The 17,676-nt window shown below is 63.0% G+C and overlaps 1 protein-coding gene across 2 annotated transcripts; it reads right to left on the bottom strand.

Moving 5' to 3' along the window:
• Positions 1-572: 572 nt before the first annotated feature.
• On the bottom strand, positions 573-16,463 carry Dusp8 (dual specificity phosphatase 8). Of its 2 annotated transcripts, none has more exons than XM_047518663.1 (7): positions 16,443-16,463; positions 11,136-11,442; positions 9,620-9,758; positions 5,175-5,341; positions 4,430-4,589; positions 4,150-4,273; positions 573-3,961 (listed from the first exon to the last, which is right to left on the bottom strand). In XM_047518663.1, exons 2-7 carry the CDS (start codon positions 11,364-11,366, stop codon positions 2,899-2,901), a joined length of 1,884 nt encoding a protein of 627 aa, XP_047374619.1. In that variant the 5' UTR covers positions 11,367-11,442; positions 16,443-16,463; the 3' UTR covers positions 573-2,898. The 2 variants fall into 2 exon arrangements, with proteins under 2 accessions (XP_047374619.1, XP_047374618.1); XM_047518662.1 differs by lacking the exon at positions 16,443-16,463 and adding an exon at positions 15,734-16,083.
• Positions 16,464-17,676: the final 1,213 nt, after the last annotated feature.

The raw sequence follows: 17,676 nt of genomic DNA on the forward strand, positions 1-17,676 counted from the left end.
CGGAAGTCCGTCCTGGGGAGGTGGGAAGATGCTCACAGCCAAGCAGCTGGGATGCCCAGGGCAGCGCTCACGCTGCGGAGCCTGTGCAGCTGTAGCACACTGGGATGCTCTGGGCAGGGGTGTGTGTGTGCAGGCCAAGGCCAGGCTGCTGCCTCCAGGGAGAGGAGCCCAGTGGCTGGGCACCTGGCAGGACACACGGCAGCACTTTCCACCAGATAGCCTGGGTCCTTTTGATCCTGGTACCGTGCACAAGTGGTACTTGGTAGACCCCATTTCTGATGGGAAAGCTGCTGCATGGAGCTTGATGCAGAGGGCCTGTGGGGTGAGAGCAGCTGGCAGGCAACCGAGTTTAGGTAGCAGTAACGACAATCAAGAGTGTGTTACATCCTAAGGGTGTGCCTGAGGCCGGTGCTCCCCATCCTGACCCCTGGGGACAAGCTGCCCCACCCCAGCAACTGGCTAGCGTGCTTTCCAGGTTCAGCCCCCCAGGGTGCCGACCTCAAGGAGCCTCCAGTCCGCTCCCCAGCCCCCACCCCTGCCCACCACCTGCACGAAGAAAGAGGCAGCCAGGCTCTGGGAAAACATCCGTCTCAGGATTTATTACAGCACATTGTTTTCAAATACAAAAGGAGGGAACAGGAAAGTGCGGCCCATGGGGGCAGGGGTCTGAAGGGCAGCAGGCTGGCATCCCAGTCCTCAGGGACCGGGAGCCTTGGGCGGGGGACTGGCCACTTCTCCTGCGCTGGACTTTCCAGCAAATAATAGGAGGGGCCAGGTCCATTCTGGGCCTTCTCAATGCCAGGCAGTGCCAGGTGGGCGGGTGGGAGGGGAAGAGGCCTGGACGGGACTCGGTGACCCCTCCTTACCTTGGACAGTAGGTGGAATGGAACCAGGGAAGAGCTTGTGCCCAGTCTCCCTGGCACACAGGAAGTGGCAGCCAAGACCAGTGTCACAAGAGTGAGAGCAAAGACAGACTGCCAGCCCCACACTCAGGACAGAAGCCACACTGGGGAGGGCAGGAAAGGGGCCTTGGGACCTGCCCCAGAGTTTAGGGGCCCAACCAGTGGCCCCAGACCACTGTCTCCGGGACAGCAGAGGGGTGGGTGAGGAGGGGGGAGCCAGTGCATCCTCCACACCCAGGTTCACCTCAGAAACCCAACACGACAGATGGGAGGCAAATTTACATAATTATTAATAATAATAATAATAATTAACCAATAATAATAAATACTTAAACCTCTAATCCGTAGATTGCAAATACAATGATAGCTTATTTTTGGGGGGACAGGGTAGGTGGGACAGAGGGCAGGAACAGGACTTGTGCTGAAAGGAGGGACAACAGGAACACAGGTTGTAGGTCAAAAGAACTAACAGAAAGACGCAGCTGAAGGGGGGGGCGGCAGACTGCAGCACCCCAGGCCTGCTGCAGGAGCCAGTCCTGCCTGAGTCTCCCTCTGGCCAAGCCCCTGGCCTCTCCCAAGGTGACAGCCGAATCCTAGACTCTAGGCCATCTGAGGGGCAAGGACCTGTATCCTACCCGGAAAGCCCAAGAGGCTATGGGGCAGTGACTGGGGTTTCTCTCTTGCCCTCACCCGAAGCTGACCCTCCTGGGCCAAAACGCCACCTGGGGATGGGGCTGGCATGTCACCTTGAAGATAAAGGGAGTGTCCTAGAAAGGGGCATACTGGGGGTTTCTCTCCTGAGGCCCCTGTGGGGTAGGGGCAGAAAAGGGGAACTTGTTCAGCATCTGCTCCTGTCCAGGGCCTTCCTCTGCCTTGGGATGGCTCTCCCAAAGTTAAAGGCTGCATGCCCTGGAAGCAGGTGGGTTTGGCAGGTGCTGAATGCCCCGCACAGGGCAGGCCTGTCTGTGGAGGCCTGCAGGTGTGTACACCTGAATTCCAAGACCTGTGTGAAGCGAGGCTGGTGCTGGGCTGGGTTGGGGAGGAGCCCAGAACACAACCCTGCACCCACCCCCTCCTGGCCCAGAGCGCAGCTCGGCCAGCAGAGCCAACACTGGCTACCTGGCTCCTCCTGCCTGACATCAGTCTCCGCTGTGCTTTCCCCGTGGGCAGGAGCTTTAGGGGGCACCCCCAAAGGAGAAGAGATGGGAGCAGCCTCCTCTGAATGGAGGCCATTCTGAGGATGAGGCCTCAGGCAGGCCTGGCAGGCTGTTTCCAGCCCATCTCTGCCCTGGGGGCTCCCTTACCTGACTCTCTGGAGTCCCCTTTGCTAAGCCCCTCTGAGAACCCTAGCCCCTCTGGCCCAGTGCTCATGAACACCTGCCAGGGAACAGCCATGGGCGAGGTGAGCAGCAAGGTGCCCCTCAAGCCAAGACTTGGCACCTTGAACTGGGCGGCACCAGCTCCCGGGGCCCTCCCCCACCTATGGCTTTGGTGCAGAGCCCAAGAAGGGAGAAGAGAAGGGAGATAGGGAGAAAGGCGGGGTGGGGGAGGAAAGGGAGGTTCTGCGGCTCAGTTTGTGGCAAAGTTTTTTTTTTCTTTTTCCCCTTTTTCTTACATAAAAAGTGCATGACAGCTGGCAGCCTCTTTGCAAGGTCAGCAGTGTTTCCTGGGGAGGGGGCGGGGAGGGGCCCCAGCCTGGCACCCCAGCTTGCAACTGAAGGTGGCCTCGTATTGCTTAGAAACGTGTGTTTCAGTTTAAATACCAGTCAGTAAAAATAGAGCTCGAGGCCCGCCCTGCACTGTTGCCAAATCATTGCCAGAATGAACAGCTTAAATAAATAAAAAAATCGAAATATTTACTTCTCGATAAAAATCGCAGTAAAACCATTTACCTTTCTTTGCATTATATATAATATATATTTATACTGGGCCCGGCTGCTGGCGGCCGAGCGGGGAGTGCTGAGGACAGCAGAGGCACGCGGGACCCCCAGAGGGGTCAAGACACCTCGATGACCTCCACGCTGCCGGAGAAGCTGGCCTGCTTGCCCAGACCGGGCAGGTCCTCGCCCCGCGCACGCCCCTCCACCATACCCTCCTCGAACTCCATCTGGCAGCTGCGCCGCTTGAATTGTGTGTCGGGGGCTGGCTCATCGGGCCAGCCGGTCCGCGCTTCCCGGGGCTCGGCCCGTGCCGCCTCCCGCCGCCGCAGGTCGCTGCCTGGGCCTGGTACGCCTGCCACGCCTGCCCTGCTGAAGGCTGCAAACCGCGTGCCACTGACCCCCTGCGCGCCCTCGGGGCTGAAGCACCAGGGCCCGTCTGGGGACGGGGTGCCAGGGGAATCCAGGGGAGGCGCCCAGGTTCCGGCGCCAGCCGGCTGGCCTGGTCCAGGCAGCCCAGGGACCGACAGGGCTGAGAGGCCGTGCCGCGGAGTTTGCCGGGCGGTGTCACCGAAGTTCAGGCCGAGACCATGCGCCGGAGAGCGTGCAGGAGAGCCGGCGGGAGGCCGGGGCCGCCGACGGGGACGTAGACGCGTCTCTGGTGCTGCATCCGGGCTGTCCGGGCTGGGCGAGGGGAGGCCCAGCGTACCCCCAGATGGGCTGTCCAGCTTACAGAGCTTAGGGGCCTCGCCAGGGTCAGGCGGGCCTGGGCACTCTGGCCGCCGGCTGGGGGCATAGGCCGACTTGATGTCCAGTGAGAAGGAGCGCTTGAGGCGGTTGGTGTCTTGCAGGCGGTCCGAGGAGAGGTGCAGACCGTGGAGGCCTTGCTGCAGTGCACTGGTAGCCGGAGCCGTGGGCACCGGGGCCTCCCCGCCAGGGCTTGGGCTGCTCTCCCTGGCTGCAGCGGTGGCTGCCTTCCCGGTGGCAGCGCTCTCTGAGGTAGGTGGAGGCAGCCGGGGTAGAGGGACCCCTGCGGCGGGGCCTGGGAGGGGTTCAGGGGTCCCGGGGTGGGGCACATCACCCTGCAGGGCAGCCAGTAGCTTCAGGCTCCGCTCATACTCCAGCAGCTGGCCCAGGAAGTTGAAGTTGGGCGAGATGGACGGGCGCCGGTCCTTTACAAATCTGGAGCAGGAAGGAGAGGAGGCTCAGTGGGAGAGGCTTTCCCTAGGCCTGGCACGAGGCTGATGGGTGCTTACGAACTTGGGTTTCCCCTGGGGGCCAGGGCAGGAGGTTGGGCCGTTCTGATGCAAGTGGGTGGAGAGGGGAAGGGAGGGAATGCCGCGAGCCTGGGACCCAGGGGTGGGGAGTACCTGTAGGCATCATCAGAGGACATGCCCATGGTCTTCATGATGTAGGCGATGGCGATGGTGGCAGAGCGGGAGATGCCAGCCAGACAGTGGACAATGACTTGGCAGCTGGACAGCTTGGCTTTATCTGGGAGCAGAAGCATGGGGACCAGGTGAAAGCTGAGACTGCAAGGCCCCTCCCCACCTCTGGTAGCAAACCTTCCCCCAGCGTCCCAGCTACTTCTCAGGCACCCCTCCCTTGCCTGAGCAGAGTGGCCAGTGCTGGGCCTCCTGGGAGCCTCACCGATGAACTCGATGGACTTGTCCAGCCAGGGCAGCAGCTTCTCGCAGTAGTTGTCATTGATGGGAATGCGCATGAAGTGGCTCTCGCAGATGAAGTCCGGCTTGGGGCAGGAGTTGCTGGCGTTGAGGACATAGCTTATTCCGTTTTGGGTCATCAGATCCTGGAGTGGGAGGAGGACAGGTTGGAAGGGGTGGCAGAGATAAGAGAAGCCCCTGGTGGGGTGAGCGGCCGCTCCTCCTCTCTGCAGCCTGAAGGACCTGAGTGTTGGGAAGCTCCGGAGCCTGGCTCCCAGGAGCTCCCTCCCACCTCAACCACAGGGCCCACAGGCCTCGTGCTGGGGCTGGGGCGCCGCTGGCCTCCTCTGCCGCCCCGCCCACAGTCTGCGGTAGGCTCCCAGGAATTTCATGGTTGCCTGGGCGGTGGCTTTACCCTTTTCCCTCGTCACCATTTTTAAAACACGGGATTCTTTCAGAGCTGGCAGGGGCCCAGTGACATCAGCAGTTTGGCATGCAAGCTCCAGCCCCACCATGGAAGGGCTGGGAGCCGGCCTCTCCACCCAGCCCTGCGGGGTGCCCCGCCCCCTGCTGCCAAGGGCTGAGGCCTGGGTTGCCTGTGCCCCCACCACATGCTCGCCCACCCCGACTCGTCCGTTGCCCCTCCCCCCCTCCCCAGACTGCCCCAGGGGTTAGCCCTTGAACCCCCACCTCTTTCCCTCATCAGCCAGAGCCCCTAGCAGTGCACACACCTTGTTCAGGACATCTTTCTGAGAGCCCAGGTAGAGGTGAGGCAGGATGCGTGTCAGGCCCACACTGGGTACAGGCAGGCAGGGCTGGGAGAGGCTCATGGGCAGCAGAGCAGCCGGCTTGCCCTCGCAGAGGCCAGGGAAGCAGGAGGAGAAGGTGGCAAAGCCGCCTGTAGGAGGAGGCACGGGAGGCACGTCAGGCCGGCTGGCCAGCTGGGGCAGGAGGAAGAGCCCCAGGCACTGCATCTGCTGCCCAGGCTCAGCCACACCCCACCGACCCTGCGCAGAGCTGGCCAGCCAGCCTCTGGCCCGGGTACCTGGTCTCCTGCTGGCAGGCCTCTCTGCCACGCTGGGGGCGCGTGCTGTGCCCATTTACAGCCTGCACCTACGCCCACATTCCTCCTCATGCTAATCAAGGGACGGCCCCACTGTGGACGCTGCTGTGACGCCCGTAAACGTGGGGTCGAGGTGGCCAGCCAGCACAGCACGCGACGGGCCCAGGCAGGCCTGGCTCAGACCTCCACAGGGTCTCCTGCTGAGGGCAAGGGTCACACAGCCTGGGAACAAGTGCCCTCCTCATCCCTGCGCGCCACTGGCCCAGGGCCAGGCCAGGCCTTCCATCTCCTCACTGCACTGATGCAATCCTCCCTGACTCCACTTGGCTGGCAGCCCCAGGCCTGGGCTCCAGTGCCAGGCCTCCGAGGTAAGGGCTTCTAGAGGGCCCTTCCCTGCCCCAGGCATGACATCACCCACTAGAATTGGCACAGCCCGCAGGGACGTTTGTGTCCTGGTCCCAGCTCTGCTCCACCCAGCAGGAGACGATGGAGCAGCTGGGAAACCTGGGCACAGGGAGCATGCTGCCCCTTTGCCACAGCAGGCGTGTGCCCTGCCACCTTCCATGTGTGCGCAAGTTCCAGGCCCCAGACCTGGAAGGAACCCCTCTGTCGCGGGTCGAAGAGACTCAAGCATGAGTTCCTGGCGGCTCCGACTCAGCCACAATGGGCAGAGCAGGCCTCTGGCCTGTTTCCTTATCCTGCCTGCCAGGATAGCATTGCTGGAGGCTTAAAGATGACAGTGACCAAGAAGACATGAGAATGGACCTGGCCACACCTGACCTGGCTGGGGCGACTGCCGAGTCTGACCAGAAACCAGGCAGCACCCAACCAGTGGCCACCAGTTCTTGGTAGAGTGAGGTGAGACCTATGTAGCAGCATCTGGGGTCCCATGGCAAGTGGGTTCCTGTTTCTGGCCTCAATCCAGTCGTCCAGCACATAAGACAATAGCTAAGGGCCACCCTATCCCATGGGAGAAGGCCGGAAAGGGGAGCAGTGTCTTGGGCCCCTGGGAATCCTGTGCTAGTTCCTGTCCTGGTCTGCAGAAGAAGTGGGTGCCAGGGACCTGCACAATTCCTAAGGACAGAGAAGTCTGGCACCTTTGCCTTCCCCCCTGGCCCAACTCACAGACAGATGGTGTACCCTCCACCCAGAACGTCTGCTGTGTGGGTTCCCCTATGCTCAAAGAAGGCTTGACTTTTGGGGGCCGTGGAGGTGCCCCAGGGGTGTTGAGGCACCAGCTATTTTGGAGGAGAAGTGGTCTTTTCCTTAGGAACTGCTGGCTGGACAGGGAGGAGCAGGTGAGGTTGGCACCCTGCAGCTCACAGGTGCCGAGAGGAGGCTGAGCTGGGTGCTGTGTGGGGAGCTCCTGCTCACAGCTCAGAGCCAGGGTAGCCCACATGTCCCCGCAGAGGGTGGGTCTCTCCAGCCTCTTCTCCAGAGCATGCCTCCTCCTGACTCTCTCCCAGGGGTCCTGGGCCGTGTTCTGGGCTTCCTCTGCTGCCTGGCCACGGTGTGGGCTGAGGATTCCGTCTGAGCTCTCCCCACCTCCAGCCCTTCCCAAGCAGGAAAGGTACTGGCAGGTGTGGCCCTCTCAGTCCCTCCTCAGGGAAGCTTCCCAGGACCCCCAGGCAGAGCCAGGCAAGCTGGGTGTTTCTATAGAGTCCCTCTGGATGCCAAGCCCAGGAGCGTCCCTCAGGTTCCAGGGATTTCAGAGCTGTCCAGGCTCTGGAGATGGGTGACAAGGGAGGGGCACCAAGTCTGAGTACCTAGGTCTCTGTGGGGCCTAGGGAGCCCCCCTAGCCTCCAGCCATTCCCCAAGGACACCTTCCTACAGTCGGCTCCTATTCTCTGGGGTCATGGAGGGCACCTACCACCCACCTGCTACTCACAAGGAAATCCCAGACATGCACCAAAGCACAGGTGCTGGCCTCAGTGCTGCCAGACAGAACCCACGTTCACCTTTCCTGCTGCCCTGAGAACAGTCACAGGCACGCTGCTGCCTGCATGGGAGCAGAGCACCCGGACAGGGTTCCCGGCCACCCTCAGCTCAGGGAGGGCTCTTGCTGCAGCTGCCCTCGGGGTTACAGGGCCTTCTGGGGGTCTCTGGACTAGGCTGCAAGGGCTGGGTGGGAGCACGGTCCCAACACCACCAGCCCTCAGTCTGTGGCACCACACACCTGGCAGGTGCTGGCTCCAGGGAGGGCCAGCAGCTGCTCTGAAGAGTCAGGCCCCTCTCCTGTCCCTGCCCCTGCTGGACCTGACAGCCTGTAGCGGCGATGGAGCGGGGTTGGGGGTCACAGTAGCAGACCCTGGGATCCCAGTGCTGCTCCTGCTTGCCACACATCTGCCCTGCCCAGGAGGTGGTCTCCTCCCCTCCACTGTGCCACACTCTTCTCCCCGGCACTCCTCTCATCCCCACTCAGGAAGGGTCTGGCTTACACTGTCCCCAGCAATATCAGAGGAGCAGGCACCAGGCATGCACTCCTGCTGAGCAGGGAAAGTCCCTCCCTCACTGTGGGCGGGCAGCACCCCTCCCTACTCCCCACCCCCTCCCATTTCTACTGTTCAGGGAAGCGCTGGCTCAGAGCAGGGGCTGTGCCCACCTCAGGGCGGAGAGCCGAGGGCAAGGCCAGGAGGCTGTCCTGAACTGGATCCTGATTTAGCGTCACCATGAGGCCGCCTCATGTGAAGGGACCACGCCTCCTTCCTGGCTTGGCCTTTGGAGAACTGGGGATAGACTCAAACCTTGTAGGGATGGACGCCCGGGATGGGAAGAGCAGGTGGAAGCTGAGAGCTGAGTGGGGTGGGCAACAGCCAGGACCCAAGCGTGCCCTCCGGGCAAACGCGCCTCACACCCCGACCTCTGCCCCCAGGGAGGCAGGCCCTTCTGAGTTCTGGCCCCTCCCTGAGCAGATCAGGGAGGTGTGTTCTGGAATCTCTCCTGACTCCCCAAAGACCTCATGGTTCCTGTTTCTGGCCAGGGTGGCAAGCTGGGCCCCAGAAGGGCTCCTGTTATGCCCAGGACACAAGTGAGAAGCCCAGAACTTCCCCCACCCCCGCCTGGCCTCCAGTGGAGACCTCAGGGTGAGGACTGGATTCAGGGGTGTGCGACGTGTGCTGTGCTTCGGCTCCCAGAGCTCACACGTATGAACCAGAACCACAGATGCACCCAGACATCAGAAGTGGGTCACACACAGCCGCGGTCACCAGGCGCAGTGGCCACGCTGGCCCGGCAGGGTGGGAAGTCAACTCATCTGGACACACGAGAGACAGCAGCAAGCGCCCCGTGTGGGGCGCAGAACCCCGAGCCTCCTAGCTGCCCCTCAGGGCTGGGCTATGATGGCACCTCACCAGGCCTGCCACTGCCTGGCTAACACCGTCCTTAGGTCCCCAAGGCCTGGAAGCCTCCTCACAGGCTGGGTTGGAGGCCATGGTGCCTGCTGGTCGCTCTGATGGAGGGCAGCCTGTCTTAAGCCTCCACTCTCCACCTGCCTGCAACCCCCAGTGGTGCAGAGGTTGAGGGGAAAGAAAGCTGATGAAACCCCCAGATGCTGGTGGGAGGGCAGGCACTTGGGGCCTCTGGCACCTTGAGGTGGATCCCACAGAAGCCCTCTCACCATTGCCTATGAGTGTGCATGAATGTGCACGTGTGTGTGCTTTCAGCCTCCAATGTGGAGGCCACAGGGCCAGGCTGCTTTTGGAGCACAGGTAACCCCAGGCAACAGCCCAACCAAGTAGGCTGTTGCTGGGCAACCTGTGGTTAGCTCAGGCCTGTAGGGGGACCTTCTGGTGCAGACCAGTTCCAGCTCAGACCGGGGTTTCCCAAGGGTGGGGACTCTGCCTCTGCCCTGTGACCCACAGCTTGGGTCCCTTCCCCTCTCTACCAAGAGCTGACCTTGGGGTTCCCTGCTGTCTACCTTTCTGCCTGCCATCCAGGGCACAGGTGTAGGTTACGTGGGGCCTGAAGCGAGAGGGCTTGAGAACTAGAGGTGCTGATCTCCCCACTGCCCCAGCAGACCCTGGCCTCCCTGGACACCCCCATCCCAGCCAAATGGACAGTGAGGGAGAGGCAGGGAGGAGAGGGTATCCTGGAGGGGCCCCTGTTGCGCTCACCTGTGAGGATGGCCACACTGTCGAAGCAGCCGTCTAGCTTGCTGAGCAGGATGGACAGGAAACTGTCTGCTGCCAGCACACTGGCGTCCCGTGTGCTCTGGTCATAGACCACCACGTCCTGCGGTTCTGTGGCCTCCACCTGGGGGCCGTGAGGGCAGAGGTCAGGCGCCGCAGGCAGCGGTCAGGTATTCTGTCCTGCCGCTGCCAGCTGCCTCTGGTTCAGGGGGAGGGCCAGAGGAGGGGGTGCGGTCACCTTGCTGCCTGGACACAGATATTGCTGCACTTGGGCAGGTGCAAACACCCATGGCCACACAGACAGCATCAGACCAGGGAAAGACAGAGGGGAATCTTGCCAAAGGAAATGGACAGGGTGGCTGTCCACTGTGGCCAGGTCCATGTCCTGGAGACACAGGAAGTGACAGGTCCCGTGGCACAGGTATGGGGCCTGAGCTGGATGCCAGGGTAGCTGAGGCAAAGGGAAACCCGTCCTCAAGGTTCTTGATGGGCAGGGTTCTGGGATTTCAAAGCGGTGCCCCTGGGTCTGGGCTCAGTGGAGCCGACTGCTGGCTGGCCTGACGGAGGAACTGAGGCTGTGGGAGGACTCCCCCTTGCCAAGCCAAGATGCCGGGCTGGAAGCTGGGGTTCCCACTGCCGTCCTTCCCACCCCGCGGACCAGTCTTGGGCCAGATGTTGAGCGTTTTTGCTTAGACAGGCTGAGGCCCCCACCCCGCAAGCATATTCAGTCCTTAAACCAGCTGAGCCACCAACCCCGGCCGGATGATGTCATCGGCAGCCAATGGGATCGCACTCTGCTGGGAGTCCTCACCGGGGCGATTAATCACAGGATTCCCTTCACTGGAGCCACGGGGAGCCATTCTGGCCTCCAGTGGGGGCTCCTGACAAGCAGCCAGCCCACCTGGGTCCTCTCACATCTAGCTCAGAGTGGAAGGACGGTGGCCGGGACCCTTCCTAGCCTCCAGGCTGCGGGCACAGCACACGTCACCCAACCTAAGGTGGTAGGGGGAGGTGCCGCTGCCTGCCTGGGTCACTGGCTCAGTGTCCCACCCAGTAGCTGGATTCGGGGGTTCTGGGGAGAATGAACTGCTCCTTCCCGCGAGGACATTCCTGAGGGACCACAGAGAGACTTCTGGCTCCCTGAAGACTGCAGAGGGTGGGATGCTAGTGGACCCTCCCCCGGCCCTCACAGCAGTCGGTGTGGCCACCCCACTGTGCCTGTCCCATGTGTGTCAGCCCCTGCTACCTGTCTCTTGCCCTGCACTCTCTGCACCCTGTGAGGGCCCACACCTGAGTGAGGGCAGACCAGTGGGCAAGCCCATCGCCTCCAGGTGACCTAAGTGGGGACACAGGTGGGAGGCTGGGAGGTGAACACAGCAGAGCCTGGCGGCCCCGGAGGAGCCCAGTGTGGGTTCAGGGCAGAGGGGGAGGGGTCTGTCTCCTAGGGAGCCGGGCTGTGGACCCGGAGGCGGCAGGAGCGCTCCAGGGTGGGCTGCGGTACCTGAACGCGCGCGGCAGGCTGGATGAGCTCGGCGATGGTCACTTTGCCTTGCTGCAGCCGCCGCTTCACCAGCTTGGAGCAGCAGATGTTGACAGAGCTCAGCACGTGCCAGCTGTTGTACTCCACGAAGGAGCGGCTGTCAATGACCAGAGGACCCCCGGGCCCACCCCGCAGCAGGCTGGCCAGCTTCTTGGCATCCATCACCTTTCTTGGGAGCCGGTCCCCAGCCATGGTGGGGCAGCGTGCGGTCGGGAGGGTGACCCTGAAGCGAGGAGGGTGCAGACCGTCCTAGCGCATGGTGCCAGACCTGAGGGAGAGGCAGGCTGTCAGCGGCCACTGGCCCAGGGGGCCGCCAAGGGCTCCTGGGCAGGCTGTGGCCGGGACGGGGACGGGCACCCATGAAGCACTTCATCTGATGGACCGGTCTTACCCTGGGTGCAGAGTCCACGGGAGACCCTGTCCAGCCCCTGCACTGTCCAGTCCTGGCATCAGCAGCCGCTCAGGGCACAGTGAGGCAGAGGAGGGCAAGAGGGCCCTGGTTTGCATCTATACTCCTGTCTTCGGAACCTCTGCCCTGCTGGCTCTTCATCTACCCACGGCAAGGAAGATGGGTCCAGAGCTTGCCCTTGCCCCTCTGCCCAGCTAGCTGCCCTTGCCTCTGCCCTCCCTTCCTTGGTACAATGCCACAAGGCCAATCCCTAGAGGCTCATCTCCAAGTGCAGTTCCCTAAGCTGATAATCCCAACCCTGGTGGATGGCGGGGGCTGGGGCTGCCTCTGTTAGCTAATGGCTCCTGGATGCTGCGTGCCAGGGTGCCACAGAGGGTGCCTGGACATGAGGACAGAGACTGCCCTGTCCCAGTTCTGCAGGCTGAGGTTTGACCCCCACTACCTGCTGCACGGGGGTGGGGCAGGGGGGCGAGTGCTCAGCACAGCAGTGCCAGGGCCTCAGGGCACCTTCAGGGGCAGCCTGGACACGGGAAACCCTTCCTGCAGGCTTGGTGACAGGCCTCTGCCGTTCCCCACCTGTCGGGTCCTATCTCCCCTGTCACCTGCCAGCACTAGCCTTTCTCTAGATGCCCTGCGGCTTCACAGACCCGCAGGAGACAGAGTGTCAGATGACAGGTTTGCCTTACATATGGGGAGACGCAGGCTCAGGGCAGGGGTGAGACCTAGCCAAGGTCACACACAAGGAGGCTGGACAGAATCCAGGGCCCTGGGTGGCCTTGTCCCCAGTGCCACAGCAACCTTTCAATGGGGTGGCACGCTGACCCTCAGCACATTACGAATGGTGACCATTCAGAAGACATCCAGGTGCAGGCCTAGGAGGATGGTGGGGGAAGGCCTGAGGCCCAGAGGGAGGGCAGGGGAGGGCAAGCCCGCTGTGGCGGCCCTGCAGGGAGTGGAAGGGTGGGCAGATGGCTGAAGGCTAGTACCTGGTCCCTGCCCTGCCTCCCAGGGAACCCTGGAGCTGGAGCTTGGCCCTATTAGCCACTATAGTATTGTTATTTGCAGCCGAGGGGGACTCATTAGCAACTTAGCACCTCCATTGTCACCATGGCAACTGCAGAGGTGCCAGGCAACGGCTGCTCCTGCCGCAGCAGCCACAGAGCAGGCTGCTCCCAAAGCAGCAGGTCACCCCTCCCGGCTGGCTCCCACCCCTCACAGCAGGTGACAGAAGCTGGGGCCTTCACCAGCCCCAGTCTGTGAGGAAGCCTGTCCCCCACCCTGCCCTACCTAGTCTTGATTCCCAGGACCCACCTCCTCGGAGGCTCTCTTGTTAGCATGGGGAAGGTCTGGCCAGAGCACCCCTCCTGCAGGAACCTCTGAACTGTGTTGCCCCAAGAGTGCATGCTCACAGGGTGGGGGGCTCCTTGGGCCTCAAGCGTCGAGGGGCAGGCCCTCCCCTTGGCCTTCCCCAGATGCTCTGATCAGAGTCAGAAGCTGAGCGGGGCAGGTTGGGGTGGGGAGTGGAGAGGTTGGGTCAGCCCTGAACTGGTCAGCAGGGCTAGGACAGGCAGGGGGAACTGAGGCAGGCCAGCACCCCAGCAAGCCTCCCCAGGCCTGACTGCACCCCATTCCTGGGAACCAGAGTGGGAGAAGAGCTGTCACCCTGCTATTCCAGAGCCCGGGTAGACCCTCACTGAAGGGCTCTGGGGAAAGGGGGTCCCAAGTCCAGGGCTGCGACCCTCCAGCCCCCTCAGAGCCCAGCCTGCCTCCTGGGCCTGCACTGCCCTCTGCAGATGCAGGAACGCGAACACACCCCTTGCACACTGGCTGAATCTGGGATAGCCCTACAATCTACCTCCTCCTGTGTGCAATTGCTCACACAGGACTGCGGGTGCACACATGAGGCACTGGAGCATGCATACACACATGTGCACGTTAGCACACACATCCTCCCCTCTGCATACCAAAATCCCCTGAGCATCTCAGCACACCTGTACCCGGCTCTGAGACCGCCTCACACACTGGGCTCCTACACCTAAGGTCTCCACACGTGTGTCCCTGAGCATGTAGGTGACAGCCAAGTGCTGGGGCCTGCCACAGCTGCCTGCACCCTCACCAAGCTACCTCCTGTTCACACCTAGTGACAGGGAACTCACTACCTCTAGAGAGGCTGCAGGAGCCATCAGCCACTGGAGGACAGGAGCGGTGTCTCCCTTCCCCTGCTCATACCTAGGTGGCCCTCGGAAAAAGAGCTGACAGCGGAGGACCTAGCTGCTGAGTGCTGGCTCACTGTCCCCCCAGCAGCACCTCTGGAGGCCCGGAAGGGAGACTGGGGGGGTCGTCCAGGAGGCAGGGGCTCCAGTGCTCACAAGAGTCAGCCCAGTGTCCCTCCTCCCCTCAGCTCCCTGGGGCAAGTGAGGACTTCGCTTGCTTTGGCTGGGATAATGTTAAGGCCATGCAGGGCCAGCAGCGGACTGGAGAAGTGGTGTGCAGGCCTCCTCAGTTCCCAGGAACAGGAGCGGGCCCAGCCTGGGGTGGAGGAGGCACAGCATGTAGGCACTGGAGAGGGAGGCCAGAGCTTTCCCTTCTTTCCCACCTGGCCTCTTTACATCCCACTGATGGACAGGCTTCAGTCAGTCACTGTCCCCAAAGGTTCAGAGGTGGCCGCGGTTCACAAAGTCTTGTGACCAGAGTCTAGCCATCTCTCCCTTGCTGTTGGTTTAGTACTTTCCCTGCTTCCTCTAAGCTGCCCCTCAAGGCCTCCCAGACCTGCCAGGAACCTGGCAAGACTCTTTCCTGGGTCTCCTATGCAGTTCAAACCTCTGGGTCCAGACATCAGCATTAGCCCAAGAGAACAGATGTCGGGAGGGATCCTGACACAGGCGGACTTGAAGCTCTTTCTGCATCTCTGTTCACAGAACTCTGATCTCAGAGGCAGCCTCTAGGGTCTGGAAACCTCCCCAAGGACTGAGGGTGAGAGCGAAGAGAACTGCTCAGCAACTCTCCTGAGGCCCCACTGGAGGTATTTCAGTCAGACCTAAAGATGAACTTCTACCTTCTGGTCACATGATCTGCCCATTAGTGGCAGGTGCTTGTCAACTGAGGAGCAAATGCTCAGGACTCTCCTCCCTGTGCAGAGCCAGGCACTGCAAGCTACCCTCATGTAAAGAGCTGCTCTGGGAGCAAGCAGGTGTCAGGGTGGTCTGTGGGGGCCCTCTGTGCCAGACCCCCAGGGGCAAAGGCATGCAGCAAGGAGACTCATCCCCTGCCCTGCAATACCCCACCCCATTCTGAGGTGCACGACGGAACACCGCAGTGCTAAGCCGCTCCCACCACCCCCTTCTCCGTCCCAGAATACCCCCTCCCGCAGCACTGCACCACCAAGGCCCCCAATTCCCCCTGCAAATCCAGCGCATCTTTGCAGCAGGGAGTCAGAAGGCTAATTCTCCCAGCACGGACGACCTGGTGGGGGCTGGGTCTATTGTTGCTCCTCCCTCTCCTGGCCGGGCTGTTCAGCACCCGCAGCTGGCCTGCACCCCTCCCCAGGTGGGCAGAAGGCCTAGGAGGCTGGCTGTGCGGGCCCCTCCCCCAGCACCGCGGCTGCTTCTGCAGCCGGCAAAGATGGTCTTTATTCCGCAGAGGCTGAGCACCCCAAGGTGCGGGTGTGGAACAGCCTAGCCAAAAGGAGGATCTGCAGGTCCTCCCCGCGCAGATGTGAACTGAGCCCTTTCCTGAGGCTTCCCGTGGGCCACAGGCCGTTCTTCCTGCGGCTGAGGCTCCGCATCTCCCAATCCACCCGCAGAGGACGACCTTCTCCCATTCTGGCCCCCAACAGGGGTGCCGCGCAGGGGCTCGGACAGCTTCGCGCTGGATATCAAATGACCCTTCTGGGTCCTTCATCCAAGCCCCTCCCCGCCCCCACATAAGAAGGAATTTCGGGGAGAAGCAAAGCGGCTCCCGGGCGTGGGCCGGGCGGGGGTCCGCAGCGCGTCCCCAGCGATCTGAGGCCGGGACTGGACCCTAGTCCTACACCCTCGGACTGGGGCCGCCTCCTCCCGGGCGCCCGCCGAAGGTACCCAACGCTGCGAGGGTGTCGGGCGCTCGGGTCGACCCCTCCCCGCCGGCGCCCGCTCCCCGCCGCGCCGCTCACCTGGTTCTCGCTCGCCGCCGGGACGCACCGGGGACCCGCGCCGCACTCAGGGCGCTCGCTCCGCTGCGCGGCCCATGGGCCCGCCGGGGGGCCACGCAGCCGGGGCAGGGGCCGGGGGGGCGCACGGGCCGCGTCGCCGTCGCCCTCGCCGCCGCCGCCGCCGCCGCCGCGGGGAGCGCTCGCTCGGGCCGGGGAGCGCGCACTGCGGGCGGGCACGCGCGCTCGCGGCGCGCATCCCAGCCCGCGGCTCCGCGGGCGCGGCCGGCGGCTCCGGCTCAGCTCGGCTTCGGCTCGGGCTCCGGCGTCCGGGTGGGGCGGGGGCCGCGGAGCCGGCTCAGCAGCCTCGGGAGCAGCGAGTGACAGGCCCGGGGCGGAGGGCGGGGCCGCCAACGGGGATGAGGTCATGCCGAGCGAAAAAGCCCCTGACGTCACCTGCAGCCAATCAGCGCGCGCGGCTCGGGGGCAGGTGACGTCAGCCGTGCCCCGGCCGGGGTGCAGATTAGAGGCGGCGGCCTCGGGGGCGGGGGTGCCGGGGCTCGCTGCCACCGCCCTCGGCGCTCACCTGGCACCGACTCTTAAAGGAGCTACGCGGCGTCCCGGTCCTTTGCCCGGAGACCGGCGGCGGTACTGGGGACCCCACCACCAGGAAGCCTTTCCAGCCCAGGGGTCCGCGTGGCCCTGGGACCCCCCTGCCTCGCTGCGCACAGACCCGCGGGAGGTCCTCTGGTCCAGGTCCTGGGCGCGAAGGTCCTCTCCCTGCCCGCCTGGGCTGGAGCCGGAGCCGGCTTCTCTCCTCTCCCCAGCCTTTGTTCACGCGGACCCGCGGCCGGGAGAGCCTTCCCCAGCCCCCGTGCGGCCCGCGAGCGCGCGCACGGCGGGTCCTGCCGGCGAAGCGCCTTACCTGCAGCATCCACGTTTCCCTCTACGCGACCCCTGGAGGCGGGAGCCCGGATCTCCACTTTGCTTAGGAGGAAATCGGAACTCGAGAGGCTACATGGTTTGCCTCAGGTCACAATCCCGTCAGCGCTGGAGATGAGCCGTTTCCAGGACCCAGCGTTCTCCGGGGTGGCGCTACTCCCTAGCCCTTGACGCTTCCAGTGAAAACTCACCCCTCTACAGCCCTCCGCGACCACCCTAATGTCACCCATGCAGACTGGGGAGTGTCAGCCCCAGTCCACCACTGTGGAAACATAAGCGCGTCCAGAGCACTAACAAAACATAGATAATTACACCTCGGCGGCATTGGGCCTGAAGCATACAGGGGCCGGGCACACGGGAGTGGGAGGGGGGCGCAGTCCTGAGGCCACCCCAGGGGACCTGCAAGTCTCAGGAGGGCGCCCCAGGGACAGCTGTGGCTCCGGAGGCCATAGGTGTTGTTGGACGAGGGCCCTGGGAGGCTCCAGAGGGTAGGCCCACAGTCCTTCACTCGGGTGCACCAGGCCCTGGGCCCTGCATCAGACCTGAGAAAGAGAACAGAGAGCCCTGCCTGTGGGAACTGAGGAGTCCTGGGAGTCTCTGAAGGTCATGAGTTGCGGAGGGGGGATGTGATGGGACACCTCACTTTTAAGAGTGCCCTTGACTGGGCTGTTGGATGGAGCATAGGGGCCATCACCCTGCAATCTGGGTCCCCAGCCAACCTCTCTCCTGGGGTTTCCAGCCTGGGAGTGCAGTGTCTTCACTGGAGGGCGGTGGGAGGGCTGGAGGGCCGCCCGCAGTCACTGCTGATTGAATGGAGGGTCTTAGGAAGTGAAGTAGGCCGATGGACGGGCCAAGCCCCTCTGGAACTGAGAGCGGAGTGTTGAATGAAGACCTGGCACTGTGGGCAGCAGGTGGGTGCTGGCTGGACCCTGCAGGGGCCTTCTTCTTTCTGGCCCCTTGTCTCCTGTGTACACAGTAGGTGTTCAGGGGCCGTTGTGGCTCTCTTTCCTTCCCAGCTGAAGAGT

The sequence above is a fragment of the Sciurus carolinensis genome, chromosome 11, assembly GCF_902686445.1.
Source record: "Sciurus carolinensis chromosome 11, mSciCar1.2, whole genome shotgun sequence".
Taxonomy (NCBI): Eukaryota; Metazoa; Chordata; class Mammalia; order Rodentia; family Sciuridae; genus Sciurus; species Sciurus carolinensis.